General features: G+C 37.2%; 1 protein-coding gene across 8 annotated transcripts in view; it reads left to right on the top strand.

Moving 5' to 3' along the window:
- The window catches only part of UTRN (utrophin), a 1,623,662-nt gene that overhangs the window by 231,375 nt on the left and 1,375,378 nt on the right, over positions 1–16,909 (top strand). For all 8 annotated transcript variants that reach the window (XR_007470554.1, XM_049695369.1, XM_049695368.1 and 5 more), the window contains 4 exons: positions 4,437–4,651; positions 6,679–6,796; positions 9,932–10,137; positions 12,853–13,007. Coding sequence is in view for 7 of the 8 variants with exons in the window: in XM_049695369.1 (XP_049551326.1) it covers positions 4,437–4,651; positions 6,679–6,796; positions 9,932–10,137; positions 12,853–13,007 (694 nt within the window). In the remaining variant the exon portion in view is untranslated. The remainder of the gene's footprint in view (positions 1–4,436; positions 4,652–6,678; positions 6,797–9,931; positions 10,138–12,852; positions 13,008–16,909) is intronic.

Here is a 16,909-nt window from a genome sequence, read left to right as displayed (position 1 = left end):
AGACACCTGGATTCTTGTATCTGCTTCTTCATTCGCTCTATTGTGATATCATACGTCATGTAGCTTTGAGTAAAACGCCACTCTACATTTGAGAAGGAATGAGCAGGAAGAGGCAAATAACTTATTATGATGATGATCGTAGTTTTGGCATCCGCACCCCTTGGAAGGGTCTCTAGGGACCCAGAGCTCCCCAGACATCACATTTGGAACCTGTGACCTGTGGAGATAGGACACTTCATTTTAATTTGCGTTTCCTCAATTACCTGTGTGCTTGAGCCTTTTAAAAATATGTTTATTGTCTTATTTCCTCTTCTGTGGATTGTTGGTTGATTTTTTTTTTTTTTAAAGAAACTGCTTTTTATTTATTTATTTATTTTTGGCTGTGTTGGGTCTTCTTTTTTTTGCGGTATGCGGGCCTCTCACTGTTGTGGCCTCTCCCGTTGCGGAGCACAGGCTCCGGACGCGCAGGCTCAGCGGCCATGGCTCACGGGCCCAGCCGCTCTGCGGCATGTGGGATCTTCCTGGACCGGGGCACGAACCCGTGTCCCCTGCATCGGCAGGCGAACTCCCAACCACTGCGCCACCAGGGATGGGTCTTCGTTTCTGTGCAAGGGCTTTCTCTAGTTGCGGCAGGTGGGGGCCACTCTTCATCACGGTGCTCGGGCCTTTCACTGTCGCGGCCTCTCTTGTTGCGGAGCACAGGCTCCAGACGCGCAGGCTCAGTAGTTGTGGCTCACAGGCCTAGTTGCTCCGTGGCATGTGGGATCTTCCCAGACCAGGGCTCGAACCCGTGTCCCCTGCATTGGCAGGCAAATTCTCAACCACTGTGCCACCAGGGAAGCCTGGTTGATGTTTTTTTTGAGTTTGAAAAAACTACTTTGTTACTAATTCCTTGTCTGGAATGTGCATTGCAAATACCTTTTCCCTTAATCTGTGGCTTTTAAAATTTTTATTTGTGGTACTATTTTCAGAATTCTTAAACATTAATAATCTATTAATAGCTTTCCTTTTTGTGATTTATTTTAGAAATCCTCTGTTACTCTGAAGTCATAAAGATATTCTTCTATATTTTACAATTTTAGTTTTCATATGCAGGTCCTTAATGCTACTGAAAATTAATTTTCCTAAGGTGCATGTGAGGTCAAAATCTGTCCCATCATCTTCCCGCTGCAGCCATGGGTCACCACTTTTCCCAGCATCATTTATTGACCAGTAAATTCCTCCTCATTGATCTATAATGTAGTCTCTGCCAAGGTCAGGCTTCTCTGCCACCTGCACACTGTGGCTGTTCTCTTCTAGTGGTCTGTTTGAATGTCTGGATCTGTAATACACGAGGTTAATCATTCATCATTAGCTGAGTAATACAACTAAATATCTGGTAAGGCATGACCCTCTATCAAAAATAAAATGTTTTGACTGTTCTTGGCCCTTTTCTTTCCTATGTTAATTTTAAAATCAAAATTTGAATGTATAATTTGGTCAAGTTACACACAAACCTGTTGGGATTTTTTTTTATATTGTGCTGAATTTACAGATTGACTACATTTTTCAGAAAATTATTTAAGCCTCATTTAATATACCTTATGCTAAAGTGGGTCTAGATAGAGCTAATAATGAATTCAACCACCTCTTGTATAAAAACTAAAGAAAAACAGTTACCAGTCTCCCACTGTTCAAAATAAGACAAAAACATACAAACAAAAAATATAGAGAAAATATATATCAAATCTTTGGAGAAGACAAGAGTAAGTTCTGAGAAAACAGTCCCCCAAGACAGATTTATGGATTTGCTCAACTAAACTTCGTTAACATCTATATGATAAAAAGAAAACAAATTAAATCCTAAAATAGAAAGATTGTTTTCAGCAATGTGACGGGATTTATCTTTCTTGCATAAGGAGTTCATCCAAATTGATAAGGAAGCAGGTAAAGAACACATACAGTTATAAATTATACCATATATGATTACCAAACATGAAGAATATTTATCCTCACTGGTAACCAAAAGGACGTGAAATGAAGCAGTGGTGAAAGATGTGTGTTTATCCGTAGAGATAGAATTTTGTGTGGATGCAGGATGCTTATAAGTTCCACACACTGCCGGAAGTCTAAATTTCCAACTTTTAAGGAAAACAATTTGGCAATCAGTAGTAGATACATTAAATTTTTTCATATTTTTTAACCTAGTAATTCTGTTTTGGGAAATTTCTACTAAGGTGGCAATCAGAACTGTAAAGAATATACAAAAAGATACTTCTTGCAAGATCTTTTTTTTTCTGGTTTTTGTTGGTTTTGTTTTTTGCAAGTTTTTTTTTAAATTCAACAAATATTTATTGAGCACCTACTATGTGCCAGGTGTAGTTCTAGGTGTCAGGGATTCATCAGTAAATACACATAATAAATAAGTGAAATACATCTATATTGGAAGAAAAATAGAGGAAGTGTAAGAGAGACTGTACCACTGAGGTTGGCCGTGGAGCACATGAGGAAATCAGGTGTGCTGAGAGGATATTGAAATTTTAAAAAGAATATCAAGAGACCTCATTTAGAAGATGATAAGTAAGCAAAGTCTAAGAGCAAAAACACTTTTGTTGAATTTCCTTAATATTATTCTTTATGTTCTCTGATGCAGTGTTGTGATAGGAATTTAAATATCCTTGACAGATGGCTATAGCTGCACCTGTGTTAAGTTCTATGCTTCTTTACACCCAGTTTTTTTCCAGTTTTATTGAGAAATAATTGACATACATCACTGTATAAGTTTAAGGCAAACAGCATGATGGTTTGATTTACATGTATTGGGAAGTGATTACCATAAATGGATCATCTTCTCATATAGATAAAGTTAAAAAAAGATAAAAGGAAAAAAAAATTCTCCTTATGATGAGAACTCATAGGATTTACTCTCAGCAACTGTCCTATATATCATACAGCAGTGTTAACTATAGTCTTCATGTTGTACATTACATCCTTGGTACTTGTTTATCTTGTAACTGGAAGTTCGTACCTTTTGACCACCTTTCTCCAGTTTCCTCTCCCCCCACCCTTCACCTCTGGTAACCACAGGTCTGATTGACCTCTTTTCCTATGAATTTTTTTTCTTTTTAGATACCATATATGAGATCATACGTATTTGTCTTTCTCTGTCTGACTTACTTAGCATAATGCCTTCAAGGTCCATCCATGGTGTCTAAAATGATAGGATTTTCTCATTTCTTATGTCTGAATTATATGTATACATTTCAATACTAACCCCTTATCAGATATACGGTTTACACATATTTTTTTCCCCATTCTGTGTAGGTTGTCTTTTCACTTTGTTGTGTTGATGGCTTCTTTTGCTGTGTAGCAGCTTTTTAGTTTGATGTAGTCCCACTTGTTCAGTTTTGATTTTGTTGCGTATTCAAGGAGTCAACACCATGACCCAGGTCAGGGAGCTTTATTCCTGTTTTCCTCTAGGAGTTTCATGGTTTCGGGTCTTACATTTAAGTCTTTAATCCATTTTGAGTTAATTTTTTGTGAGTGGTGTAAGACATGGGTCCAAATTTACTGTTTCATGTGTGAATGTTCAGTTATCTTAGCACCATTTACTGAAAAGACTATCTTTTCTCCATTGTATATTCTTGTCAAATATTAGTTGACCATATATGAAAGCTCTTTTTTAAAGTAAAAAAGTTCAGGAGTAGTCTAAGTATCCAGCTGTAGGAAAAGAGGTAACTAAAAGTTAGAGACTATATACATAGATTGTTACATAGGTATTCACAGTGATGTTTATTAAAAGGGACAAATGCTCATGTTGTAAAGGGAAGTGAAAAAGAACAGAAAATTACAAATAAGATTAAATTAAAGCAAAAACATTTGACAAAATAAAATAACAATTAAAGCAAAAACATCTTGACAAAATAAAATAACATTCCTAATTTTCTCATGGTTGATGTAGTTTTTATTTTATTTTCTCTTGATATCAGCATTAGTTACTTTTGAGTTATTGCTGCCCTAGAATATGGTGAGACGGTGTGTTTAATTGCCATTATGGCAACCAAAAACATATAGATAATTCAGGAAATGCCATTGCCATTTCAGTATTAAAAAATAAAAACCGGGCTTCCCTGGTGGCGCAGTGGTTGAGAGTCCGCCTGCTGATGCAGGGGACACGGGTTCGTGCCCCGGTACGGGAGGATCCTGCGTGCCGCGGAGCGGTTGGGCCCGTGAGCCATGGCCGCTGAGCCTGCGCGTCCGGAGCCTGTGCTCCGCAACGGGAGAGGCTGCAGCGGTGAGAGACCCGCGTACCGCAAAAAAAAAAATATATATAAACCTCTTTCAATTGTTTTACTTAAACTAAATTTTACATAAATACACATACATGTCACCATTACATCACCACAGTCAGATTATCCTGCTGTGTTATTGATACTTTGCTACGTTTTTTATTTCAGCTCATCCCAGTGTCCAAAAGGTGGTGCTAGCATCATCTGCATCAGATATTCCTGTTCAGTCTCCTCGTACTTCAGAAATTTCAGTTCCTGCTGATCTGGATAAAACGATAACAGAACTGGCCGACTGGCTGGTGTTGATCGACCAGATGCTGAAGTCCAACATTGTCACCGTCGGGGATGTAGAAGAGATCAATAAGACAATCTCCCGAATGAAAGTAGGTACCTAGTGTAAAGGCTTGTCATGGAAACACCAAGATCTGTTTGGATCACTTTTGTTTATCTTAAACTCTGGGCGAATGAGCTTTAAAAAATTCTTGACCTGTCAAACAGCCATCCTGGGCTCGCTCTGATGAGTAAAGCTTTTCTTGCATTTGTGCTGTTTTCGTAAGAACAGGTTTAACAATGTGAGCTGTAGAGTCACTGTATTTTTATGATCTAAAACTGGTATCATAAATCCAGCCACATCACTGTAAATGTAAACTGGTGTTACATTTAATGCCTAGTGTCATGGAGAATAATTTGTTGAAGCGCCTTTTCAACTTATATTTCATAATGAGCTTATTTGTTTAATTGCTGACATCGTTAAGTGAGAATCTCCTGACTATAGTTTTATTTCTATGCATATGCCATCTACTATCAATTTGTAAAGTTCTTTTTTCCACATTCAGTGTGTTTTTGGTACTGGGCTGTGTGCTGTCTAGGGATATTGAAAAGAATATACCAGATAGAAACTGGGAATGAACCATGAAATAATAACAGCTCTTGCTAAACTCTTATTAAGTGCTTAATGTATGCTAGGTATTTTTCTGAGTATTTTACATGTATTATTTCATTCACTTTAATAATTTGTGAGGTAGGTATCAGTTTTATTCCCATATTAAAAACATGTGTGGCCAGGCACAGTCTAATAAAAGCTGCGGGACAGGTACACGCCACCTGTAAGGGGGAGCCAGAATGAGGAAAGGGATTACATCCACAGTGAACGAAGGCAGACTACATGGGATTTTGACATTTAGAGACAAAATAAATGGCATTCCTGGTATAGGGACCAGGGTGAATAAAGACATGAGGTGGGGAGCATGAAGGATATTGGGTCAAGAATTGTGCAGGAAAGAGGTGTAGTAGGAAGTAAGAGAGCAAAGGCAGCTCAAGTTCACATTGTGAAGGAGCTTGTAGACCACGCAAAGCTCTTTGGACGTTTAGTCTGTAAGCACTTGCCAAGCATCTTGTTTTTCCCTTTTTCTTTTTTAAATTGTGGCTGGAGACTGATGATAACAATGCTCTGCTTGAGTAAGAAGACCGGGAACTGTGCAAGAGATGCTTAAAACAAGGAGAAAAGCCTTTGCTGAGGGGCTGAGATGATGCTATTGCAATTAGCAGAAATCAGGAACAGAAGAAATGGAATGTGGATGGGGGTTTGATTGATTTAGTTTCAAATATGTTGTGTTGAGAGGCCCTTTTGCCACTTAGAAGGAAATGATCAGCATTCGTTGAACTGTCTCTTTGCGATTCAGGATTAGAAGTTGTGAATAAGCCATTTAGAGATAATATTTGACACTGTAGGAATAATTGAAATCTGAAAAATTAGTGAATTCACAGAGGAAGAGCTGGGAGAGAATCTTTGGAAATTGTGTTTTCTAATTTTTAAGGCTATTAGTTCTATACTTAAAACACACCATTTTTCTGATATTGCTAACTTTTCTCCCATATTTATTAGTACTAAGAGACACAAACTTTCTAGAGCAGCAGTTTTTCATGTCTAAGATTATTTAATTTGCAGTTATTCCAATTAGGATTTTTCTAATACTTTACCCCCATCCCTGTAGATACCATTAATTTATGTTCATATCTGATGTAGGACAGATATGCAAAGCATCAGCTGCAGAAATCACTACTGATGTTTTGAAAGCACTTTTTAGTTTTCAAAGAGATTTTCTTCGTTTAATTTCCTCAGAGTTGATATAGCTGAACTGCAAGCATTTTATTATTTCTTTTTGTGAAAATAAAAACACAGAGAGGTAAAGTGCCTTGCCTGGTGATCCAGGTGATAAGTGGGAGAGCTGAGACTTGAACCTAGGACCTCTGACTTCAATTCCTGCACTTTCTCCACTACATCACTGATGCATCACTATCTCTTATAGGAGGAAAACAACAAGTTTGATGTCAACACACCAATTTTGCTTTGTTACTATTTTATCATATGGCTTATTAATCTATTTTAACAATCATTTTGTCTTAACAGATCACAAAGGCTGACTTAGAACAGCGCCATCCTCAGCTTGATTACGTTTTTACATTGGCACAGAATTTGAAAAATAAAGCTTCCAGTTCAGATGTGAGAACAGCAATCACAGAAAAATGTAGGTTTTTAAAAAAATTATATATCATCATTCACCTTCCCTGAAAATGGTAACACATACCCACACACACATACATTTTTGAAGATTATTCAACCAGAAATTAATATTATTTGATAATTTGATATTTGATACTCTATTAATAAAATAGCTTTCCCTTGTTTTTTATTTTTTGTGAACATTGTCTTAATTCCTTTATGAGTTCCTTAAAGTATTAATATCATTACTTTTAAGTAATTACTGATACATTGAAGCTTTTTTCTTTTAAGTTAGAGTTTCTTTTAAAGAAACCAAAAAATACAAAAGTTAGAGAAACCCATAGGAATGCAAATCCATTCTTCTGTTATATTCACTGAAACCAAATCTTACTGTGTCTCTTAACTCATCTTCTCAAAAGTCATTCCAAAAATATTTATTGAGCAGTTACTATACACCTGTGTGCCTGGCACGAAGTTGGGAATACTTTAGTTAAATACAAAGTAAAACAAAACAAAAAGTAAATACAAAACAGCAACAACAAAGTTCCCTGTTTCACATTTGCTTTCTGGCTTAAAAGCATCCGTTAAATCTGTATGACATACCAAACAAAGTCAAAATTCTCAAGAATGACACATAGGGGCAATCACTGTCTGCTTTCATCACTCCCTTTCTCTCTTTAGCCCTCAGCACTGTCTGTAACTGTTCTGTATTGTATATATTCTTTAAAATGCCCTGACATTTCTTAGTCTCCTTACCTTTATTCACATTTTTTTCTTCTTGGCCTCTCCCCAGGTGAAATTCTACTGAGCAGCTAAAATATCACCTCCTTTGTGAAGTCTCTCCCACCCTCTTTTAGTCTCTGGTGAACTATATTTTCTGTCTTTAGTTCCTGCTGTGACCTTTTCCCCCATAATTTCGTTGTAGATCTCACAGTTAATTCTCTCTCCCCTCCATAGACTGTAAATACTCCCCTTTTTGGCCCTGAGGCCTCCCCCAGGGCCCAGTACCAATTAGTTCCTTAATAAATATTTATTTGTGGCAGAATATAAACTGGAAGGTATTTTATTACCTAGTCTAATATTTCTGAAGGAAAGTCAACTATTCCCCCTATAAAAACTGTTTTGATTTCAAAATAAATGTTGCAGCAACAAGGTTATTATAAGAGATGAGTTAGCAGAGAACTTTTAGTGTGTCACAATATTGGTTTATTTTTACTAAGTAAGCCATTTTCTTTCTTTCCCCCGTTTTTATAATTTTTATTTTATTTTTATTTTTTTTTTAACTGGTGGATTGCTTCTGCCTGTCGAACTTTGGAGTGACCCTGTTTCCCATCACATGGCAAAGGAGCTTCTCAGCTTTGGTGACACCAAACTATTTACAAAGGCTTCTCCACTTTGCTTTTTCTATCATCTTTTGTTTTTTCCTCCACCCCTCCTCTCTGTCCAAAGTTTGCTTTAAGGTTTTCTTCTCCTGAATATCTTCCTTTTTCAATTTAACTCCCTCTTTTTTTTTACTCTCAATTTTTTCTGGTATAGAGGCTCCACGGTCCATATCATTATTCATTATGTGAAAAACCGCGCTCAGCCAGAGGGCACTACCGATAGTGACCTTTTTGCACCTATCTCCAATGAATAGGATAGTTTGCTTATCTTTTATGGTAAACCTCTGATACTTGCTGTCGCTTGATACCTTTAGTTTTATTTGTTCAGTATTAAAGGATTCTGTTAGTTATAGTACTTTATGTAACTTTGTAACTGACAAGTAAACCATTACAATAAATTTTCCCTCTCCCTAAGTTAAAACGTAAGCAATTTATTTAAACTGTTGGATAAGAGCATAAAATAATCTCACTGAACAATTTTTTAGAATTATTATACATAAGTATAATTTACATTTTCCTGAACAGTCTTAAACTGATAGCTCTTATGGTTTACCATAACCCAGTATTGTTTGAAGAATTTTACCGAAAGGTCTCATTATGACCTAGCTGCAATGTTTTTTTTGTTTTTTTGTTTTTGCGGTACGCGGGCCTCTCACTGCTGTGGCCTCTCCCGTTGCGGAGCACAGGCTCCGGACGCGCAGGCTCAGCGGCCGTGGCTCACGGGCCCAGCCGCTCCGCAGCATGTGGGATCCTCCCGGACCGGGGCACAAACCCGCGTCCCCTGCATCGGAAGGCGGACTCTCAACCGCTGCGCCACCAGGGAAGCCCTGCAATGTTATTTTTTAGTTAAGTTCTTCTTGGCCTGGTACTTAACTATAGCCCTTCAGTCTTTCTGGCATACAAGGCATCTTCTAGAAATTTGTTTCTAACTTTCTACCTACTTATTATGAATGGGTTGTTGAAGATATTTAAAGTTATTGCTTACTAGTACTTCAGTTCAAATCGTGAATTGCCCCTGAAGTAATTAATCAAAAGTTTAAGTTTCCTTAGATTTCTTTTTCCTTGACACATGTTAAAAATACAAGAGGAAAGAAAGTAGGGGAGAGAAAAGGAAAAGAGAAAGAGACAGAAAGAGAGAATGAAAGAAAGAGAAATAGAAACAATAAAAAAGAGAGAGGAAAAGAGCCAATATGGATATTTTTATAATAAAAAACTGCTGGGTACCTAGAACTTGAATCTAATTTACTTTTAGCACTTCTCTTGAATATATAAAAACACTTCCTTTTAGAGAGGTTTCATGCTACAGTAAAACAAATGTGAAAAGTATTCTTAAGTATTTTATTTTCTTTTAAAATCAGTACTTCCTTAGAGGTTGACAAATGACTATATCTTTGGTCATAAAGTTCTATCATAATGTACTGTTAAAATCTGCCTTCTTCAAACCAGGTTCTGTAAATATAAATTAGGTAGGAATTTATTTTCTTTATAATTTTTAGTTTGTCAGTTTATAATAGTCAGTATCTTTATTGTGAGATATTTTAATGCATTTAAAATAGAGTTTAATTCAAGATTTTTTCTTCAAGGATGGTTTCAGAAATATATCAGTCATACAGTGTGGCAGACGTAATAAAATTCCTTTAAAATGTATGTACCATTTTGCCTCCTTTCTCTTTTCTATATATAACCTTATTTGTGATGAATTTGGTATCAGGTATTTTTTCCCTTTCCTGATAGTTACTTTCTGGGATTTTTAAAAATATATATAATGCCTCCTCCAGTGGAAAAGGTCAAGAACCAGTGGGATAGCACCCAGCATGGTGTGGAGTTAAGACAGCAGCAGCTGGAGGACATGATTATTGACAGCCTTCAGTGGGATGACCACAGGGAAGAGACGGAGGAGCTCATGAGAAAGTATGAGGCTCGCCTCTATATTCTTCAACAAGCTCGAAGGGATCCACTTATCAAACAAATTTCTGATAATCAAGTAAGACTCATTAGATACTTTCTGGCATTATCAATTTGTGGGATGTGCTTTTTTTGTTCTGTTGCTAACTGTAATTTTTAGGACCCATGTCATAATGTTTTCCCAAGTGCTTAGAATGTACACTGAAATTTATATAAAGAATTTGACCAGGAAGGTTTTTGAAAAATTTCTGGAGGCATGACAAATAGAAATGTACGTGTATCCTAGATTTACAGCTCACTGACTCTTTGCAAATGGAACTTACCCATGAGCCAGCATCTAGAAAGAAAACATTTTCAGGATCCCAGGAACCCTCCTTTTGTTCCCTTCCATATCTACCCTGAAGGTATTTTTTTATTTATGAAATCTCCTGAGACTTTCATTTGAGGGCTACTGTAGTGAACAAATCAAGTATTCAGTAAGTTTAGTTTCTTCTAATACCTTTATAACCAAACCGTTTTATCAATATCATCATAGCAGGTACCTTTTTTGTGATTAGTTGGATTATAGAGTTGATGATATTGAACACTTATGGTATTTTTAAAGTGCTATTTTAAATCTCTACAGTCATAGAAAATATTCTTGAGTTGGAGGTTATGGCTGTTAGGTTATACTTTTGTGTAACATTTATTTACCCTTCAGATAGCCTAAATGAAAGTGTACGCTTGTGAAGAATATAATAAAGGATGTATGGGAAAAATCTCAGACATGAGAGTATGTTTTTATTCTTCAGACATGTAGGCTTTCCATGGTCACAACTTAAAAAGCAAGTGGCCAGGTATCCTGGTTTCCTGGATCATTCTCTGTGTTTATGCTGTCTGCTGAATTGTCTTCACCAAAAGACTCAAAAGTAATAATCAGCAAAGCTCCTGGACACTTAACCAGAGGAATACAGTTAAAAGTGATATCAGTGTTTCAATCATCATACTCAGAATATTCTTTTCTTTTTTTTTAATACATCCTAATTGGAGTATAATTGCTTTACAATGTTGTGTTAATTTCTGCTGTATAACAAAGTGAATCAGCCATATGCATACATATATCCCCATATCCCCTCCCTCTTGAGCCTCCCTCCCACCCTCCCTATCCCACCCCTCTAGGTGGTCACAAAGCACCGAGCTGATCTCCCTGTGCTATGCAGCTGCTTCCCACTAGCTGTCTATTTTACACTTGGTAGTGTATACATGTCGATGCTACTCTTACTTCACCCCAGCTTCCCCCTCCCCCTCCGTGTCCTCAAGTCCATTCTCTATGTCTACGTCTTTATTCCTGCCCTGCCACTAGGTTCATCAGTACCATTTTTTTAAAATTAATTAACTTTGGGCTGCGTTGGGTCTTCGTTGCTGCGCGCGTGCTTTCTCTAGTTGCGGTGAGCGGGGGCTACTCTTCATTGCGGTGTGTGGGCTTCTCATTGCGGTGGCTTCTCTTGTTGCAGAGCACGGGCTCTAGGCGCACGGGCTTCAGTAGTTGTGGCTCAAGGGCTCTAGAGCACAGGCTCAGTAGTTGTGGCGCACCGGCTTAGTTGCTCCGTGGCATGTTGGATCTTCCCGGACCAGGGCTCAAACCCATGTCTCCTGCATTGGCAGGCGGAATCTTAACCACTGCGCCACCAGGGAAGCCCTGTACCTCTTTTTTTTTTAGATTTTATATGTATGCATTAGCGTACGGTATTTGTTTTTCTCTTTCTGACTTACTTCACTCTGTATGACAGACTCTAGGTCCATCCACCTCACTACAAATAACTCAATCTCATTTCTTTCTATGGCTGAGTAATATTTCATTGTATATATGTGCCACATTTTCTTTATCCATTCATCTGAGGTATCACCTCACACGGGTCAGAATGGCCATTATCAAAAAATCTAGAAACAATAAATGCTGGAAAGGGTGTGGTGAAAAGGGAACCCTCCTGCACTGTTGGTGGGAATGTAAATTGATACAACCACTATGGAGAACAGTATGGAGGTTCCTTAAAAAACTAAAAATACAGCTACCATATGACCCAGCAATCCCATTACTGGGCATATACCTGGAGAAAACCATAATTCAAAAAAGAGTATTCTTTTCTAATCAACAGTGTAGCTCTATTCTGGAACTTTAGGGTGGATTTTTCTGCTAGTCGCTACAAAAATCATTTTAAGAACATTCATTTGTCATTTAGATTTCATGGGGAGTATCTTGATACAAGAGCTCTCAGAGGTGGAAAAAAATGTATCAAGGAACCAATGCCTATGGACATACAGCATCAATTTAGTTTATTCAAGCAACTCTCAGTAAACCTTGCTTAGGTACTGGATCCAGCCAAGCAGTTAACTTTGTAAACAGTGATACACAGTGATCCAGGGACAAGAAGACTTCCATGTTGTTGCCCTTTCCATATCTTCAAGCACATATAGAGGAACTAACTCTATAGTAAGCTCATTCCTATAAGATACATGTTCCTGTAAGGATCAGATATAGCAGTAGGAATGAAAGAAGACAACTGGTTTGAGGAAGTAAAACATATCAAAGGAGAAAAGACAGTAATCTTTTAATGTTATCTGCTATGTACCTGATCACTTTCACTTCCAGAATTATTGTTGTTTGAGCTTACATGCAAGTTTGTTTTATAATTTGCTTCCTTCTTTTGATATCTGTGTCTAAAACATATTAAAACCTACTGGAAGGACCAGTGTTTTGGTCATACTTGTTATTGAGTGATCCGGTCTAACAATTACATCTGAAATTACACCTTAGATGTTGCTTCAAGAACTGGCTCCTGGTGCTGGTATCGTAATGGCATTCGATAATGTCCTGCAGAAACTGCTGGAGGAATATAGCAGTGATGACACGAGGAATGTGAAAGAAACCACGGAGTACTTAAAAACATCATGGATCAATCTAAAACAAAGGTAATGCTAAGGCCCTGGCAGCTGTATGTATGTATGTTGTCAAGTTGATAATTTTTTTTTTTTTTTGCGGTATGCGGGCCTCTCACTGTTGTGGCCTCTCCCGTTGCGGAGCACAGGCTCCGGACGCGCAGGCCCAGTGGCCGTGGCTCACGGGCGCAGCCACTCCGCGGCATGTGGGATCTTCCCAGACCGGGGCACGAACCAGTGTCCCCTTCATCGGCAGGCGGACTCTCAACCACTGCGCCACCAGGGAAGCCCAAGCTGAGAATTTGATTGCTCTGGCTTTCTCATGGAAGCGTGTGGAACAGGTCACATATTTTATTATTATTTTTAAATTTTCATGCTGTACTGAGTTAGTATTATCACACTTAGTACAGAGTGTATATTTATACATTAGGTACTTGAATTTCTGCAATGGAATTTTTCCTTGAATGAGTCTAAACCTTGCCCGTGATCATTTTATGTGTTCTGATTTTCTTATGCCTCTTGAGTACATTTTGTAGTACTCTAATGGTAAGGAACACTTAGGTATTACAGAGGCATCAGGGTAATATTATCCCTAACGGTAATTAAAGCAGTGTGCTGTTTGGTCAGTGTGCTGTTTGGTCAGGTCGTCCTCGGTTTTGTCTGAGAACACATGGATCCACACTAGCTCCTGAAGTATACTAAGTGTATGTTGGGCTTCAACTAACTTACTGTCTTTCCTTTTCATTACTCTATCTCATCAGTAAATTTGGAACAGTCTAAAATAGCATACGTGTTTATAAGAGAAATTTTCCTGTCACTTGAGCATCTAGAGTTTGAGGCACTGTAAACAATGGTTAGCATCCTTTAAGACTGCATATTTATATTCATCATCCGTAAAACACTGTGTGCTTCCTGCAGAGTACCGTGAATACCTGTGTCTGAATGAAATTATGGTTTCACACATCTTGAATATTCAGATGCAACTGCCTGAAAGCTAACTTGATATCAAAACCACATTTATTTTGCAGTGAATAAAACAGATAATATCAGAACACTTTAATAAAGTATGGACAAGCATTTAGTAATGGTTTGATATGGAGTTATTTTGTACATTTTTAGAATGTCATTTTTAGTTAGAGTCTCTAATGTAAATTTGGGGAAACTCAAAGAAAAGAATTATGAGTCAGTATGTGAACATGAATGTGTTGCTGCATATCCCTAGGATTCTGGAGAATATAAAGACAAGGATAGCAAATACAAAACTTCAAAGTGTTTAAAGCAGAATATAGTTATAATATTGGTCTTTCTAGCATTTTAGTACAACTGCTTTTCTCTTGTTGTAACAGGTAATTTGGATATAGTAAGAATCCCAAAACTAAGGCAGGGAAGAGGAGGAATTAAAAACAGCTTTAAAGTACAAATTTCTAGTTACAAGATAATTTCTGGGGATGTAAGATACAGCATGGTGATTATAGTTAACAGTACTGTATTGTGTATTTGAAAGTCACTAAATCTTAAAAGTTATCACAAGAAAAATGTGTAACCATGTGTAGGGATGGATGTTAACTAAATTTACTGTGCTAATCATTTTGCAATATATACATATATCAAATCATTGTTGTACACCTAAGGCTAATACAGTGTTGTATGTCAATTATATCTCAGTTAAAAAACCCAGCCTTAACATTAAGAGGGATCATCCTTAAGCATACTTTATCTATGTGTTTCCACAAATTCCGTCTACTGTAAGAATTATGACTTTGTTTTTATTGTAAACAATACCAGAAAAATTGATCACTTAGGAATGTGTGGCCAGCTTTATTTAGCAACTCCAGTTCTTTTTTTGCTTTTACTTTGTAAATATTTTAAGACAACCTACAGCAGTGGTTAGATTAGATGGAAGAGGCAATTAAAGATGAATTATATTCCAGGGTGATCTTTCATTTATGATAGCTAAGACAACCACAGTGTTCCAGTTTTATGGTAGTTACAAGTCATTGTCTTTATTCTATTTTCTTTCTGCGTTTTAGGGGAAATAAGTAAACATGTTAATATTTAGATATGGTTTAGGTATGTTATTATCTATAAAGCAGAGAAAATACAACAAAATTGTGGCTCACGGGATCCCATCATAGTGATAGCTGGGTTTTCTATGTATTGCCAGGATTTTCTCTTTTAAACACAATGATATTTACAATTTCTAACTGTTTAATTGAAGATCTTCCTGAAATATACAAATCTTTCCTTGCCTTCTTTAGCAAAATACATGAACCTATATTAAACATTCTTTGAATTCTTGGCATTATTGTTATGAAGAGAGAATTAAGGAACTATAAGAGCTGTACCTGACCTTACAGTTCATTTAAACAAGTGTTTCTCAACCTTTTTTACATTATCCACCCCGCCTAAGGAGCCTTTTCAGATACTTGCCCACAGGACATTTTAATACCGTGGGTATCCTGTGTATCTGTTTCTGTACTTTATAGTTATGCTTTATACGTAAAAAGAGTAGATCTTTCCCACTCCCCTCCGCCACCTTGCACCACCAAGAACCATACTTTCTTCCATCGAGAATGCTTACTCTAATGCTCCCTCAGACAAGTTAAATGACACGTTCAAAGGTACATGGCAGAGCCAAGATGATATTTTCTTTATTAAATTATGACAGTGCTCTCCACGCTCTGAAGAATTGGTGGTGAATATTTTCAGGCTGCTGTGCTTTGTGAGATTTTGTGCTTCGTTTTTAGCGTATAAATTTTATTGGGCATCTCCTAATTGTCAGGCTCTGTGCTAAGCTCTTCACTTGCATTATTTTATTTAATCCTCTGAATACCCATAGGAGATAGGAAAATTTTTCATCAACATTATATCGATGAACAAACTGAAGTAGAGAGAAGTTAAGGAATACCGGAGATCACAGAGCTCATACGGGCAGAGCTGAGATTGGAACCCAAGCCTTTTTTGACTGTGCAGTTGGGCTTTTATCTTTCTTAAAAAATCGCTTTATTTTTCTTCTTTGCTGTCAGAACTTCAGCTATTGCTGATGACGGTTCTGAGTACCCACCTCTCAGATCTTTGTGATTCTACTTACTGGTTCTTATCTGTGTTGAGTTTAGAAACCAGATCTGATTAAAGATATGGGGGCCTCTGCTACGAATAAATGTAACTCTCTCTAGTACATGGCCATTGTGCCTGCTGTAGTGGCCCTGGAGCACCTTTACACCATGGCTTTTCTCTCATCTCCCAGCTGTGTTCTGAATGTACATTGTATCAGCCAAATTCTGGAGGGGTGAAGGGTTATTATATTGCACATGGAACACTATTATTGCGGTATAATATATGAAATTTAATATCAGCATTCAAAGGAAATGTTTTGTCTGAATTGCAATTGGACTAAGTCATTTGGCCATTCACGATCCCTTATCTACCACCGGAAATCCAATGCTCACTGATAACAGAAAGCTTTGAATTGACGTGAGGCTATTTATTATGGTCTTTATTTATCCCGCTTAGTGTGAATAGCCTTGTTCCTAGCTGCAGAAATATTAATGTGTTTGCTATGCCTCAGGGCGTAGTTGGGGCTAACATGTCGTTTAGATACATTCATAATAATAGTTTCCTAATGTACAAAAAATGATTAATTCTTAAACATAACTGGCTCCCGATATTTGGGTTCTGTAAACAACAGGTCTGTCTCTAACATTTTAAACTAATTGACATATCTTGACCACTATTCTTTTTGCTGGTGAAATTTTTTCCTTACATCTCTTAATGCCAGTTAACAAATTTTGTAGTGCAAATTGAGATAACGATAATTGAAATGGGCTTATAGTAACTTTCAGAGTGTAGATGCCTCATGTGGGTCTGAAATGTTATTTTAACCCTGGAGTGCATATGTTCATGTATATGTGTATGTATGTACACATGCACACATA

The sequence above is a fragment of the Orcinus orca genome, chromosome 12 (assembly GCF_937001465.1).
Source record: "Orcinus orca chromosome 12, mOrcOrc1.1, whole genome shotgun sequence".
In the NCBI taxonomy this organism is placed as follows: domain Eukaryota; kingdom Metazoa; phylum Chordata; class Mammalia; order Artiodactyla; family Delphinidae; genus Orcinus; species Orcinus orca.
The sequence above is the reverse complement of the archived record's forward strand: the minus strand, read 5'-3'. Positions and strand labels throughout refer to the sequence as shown.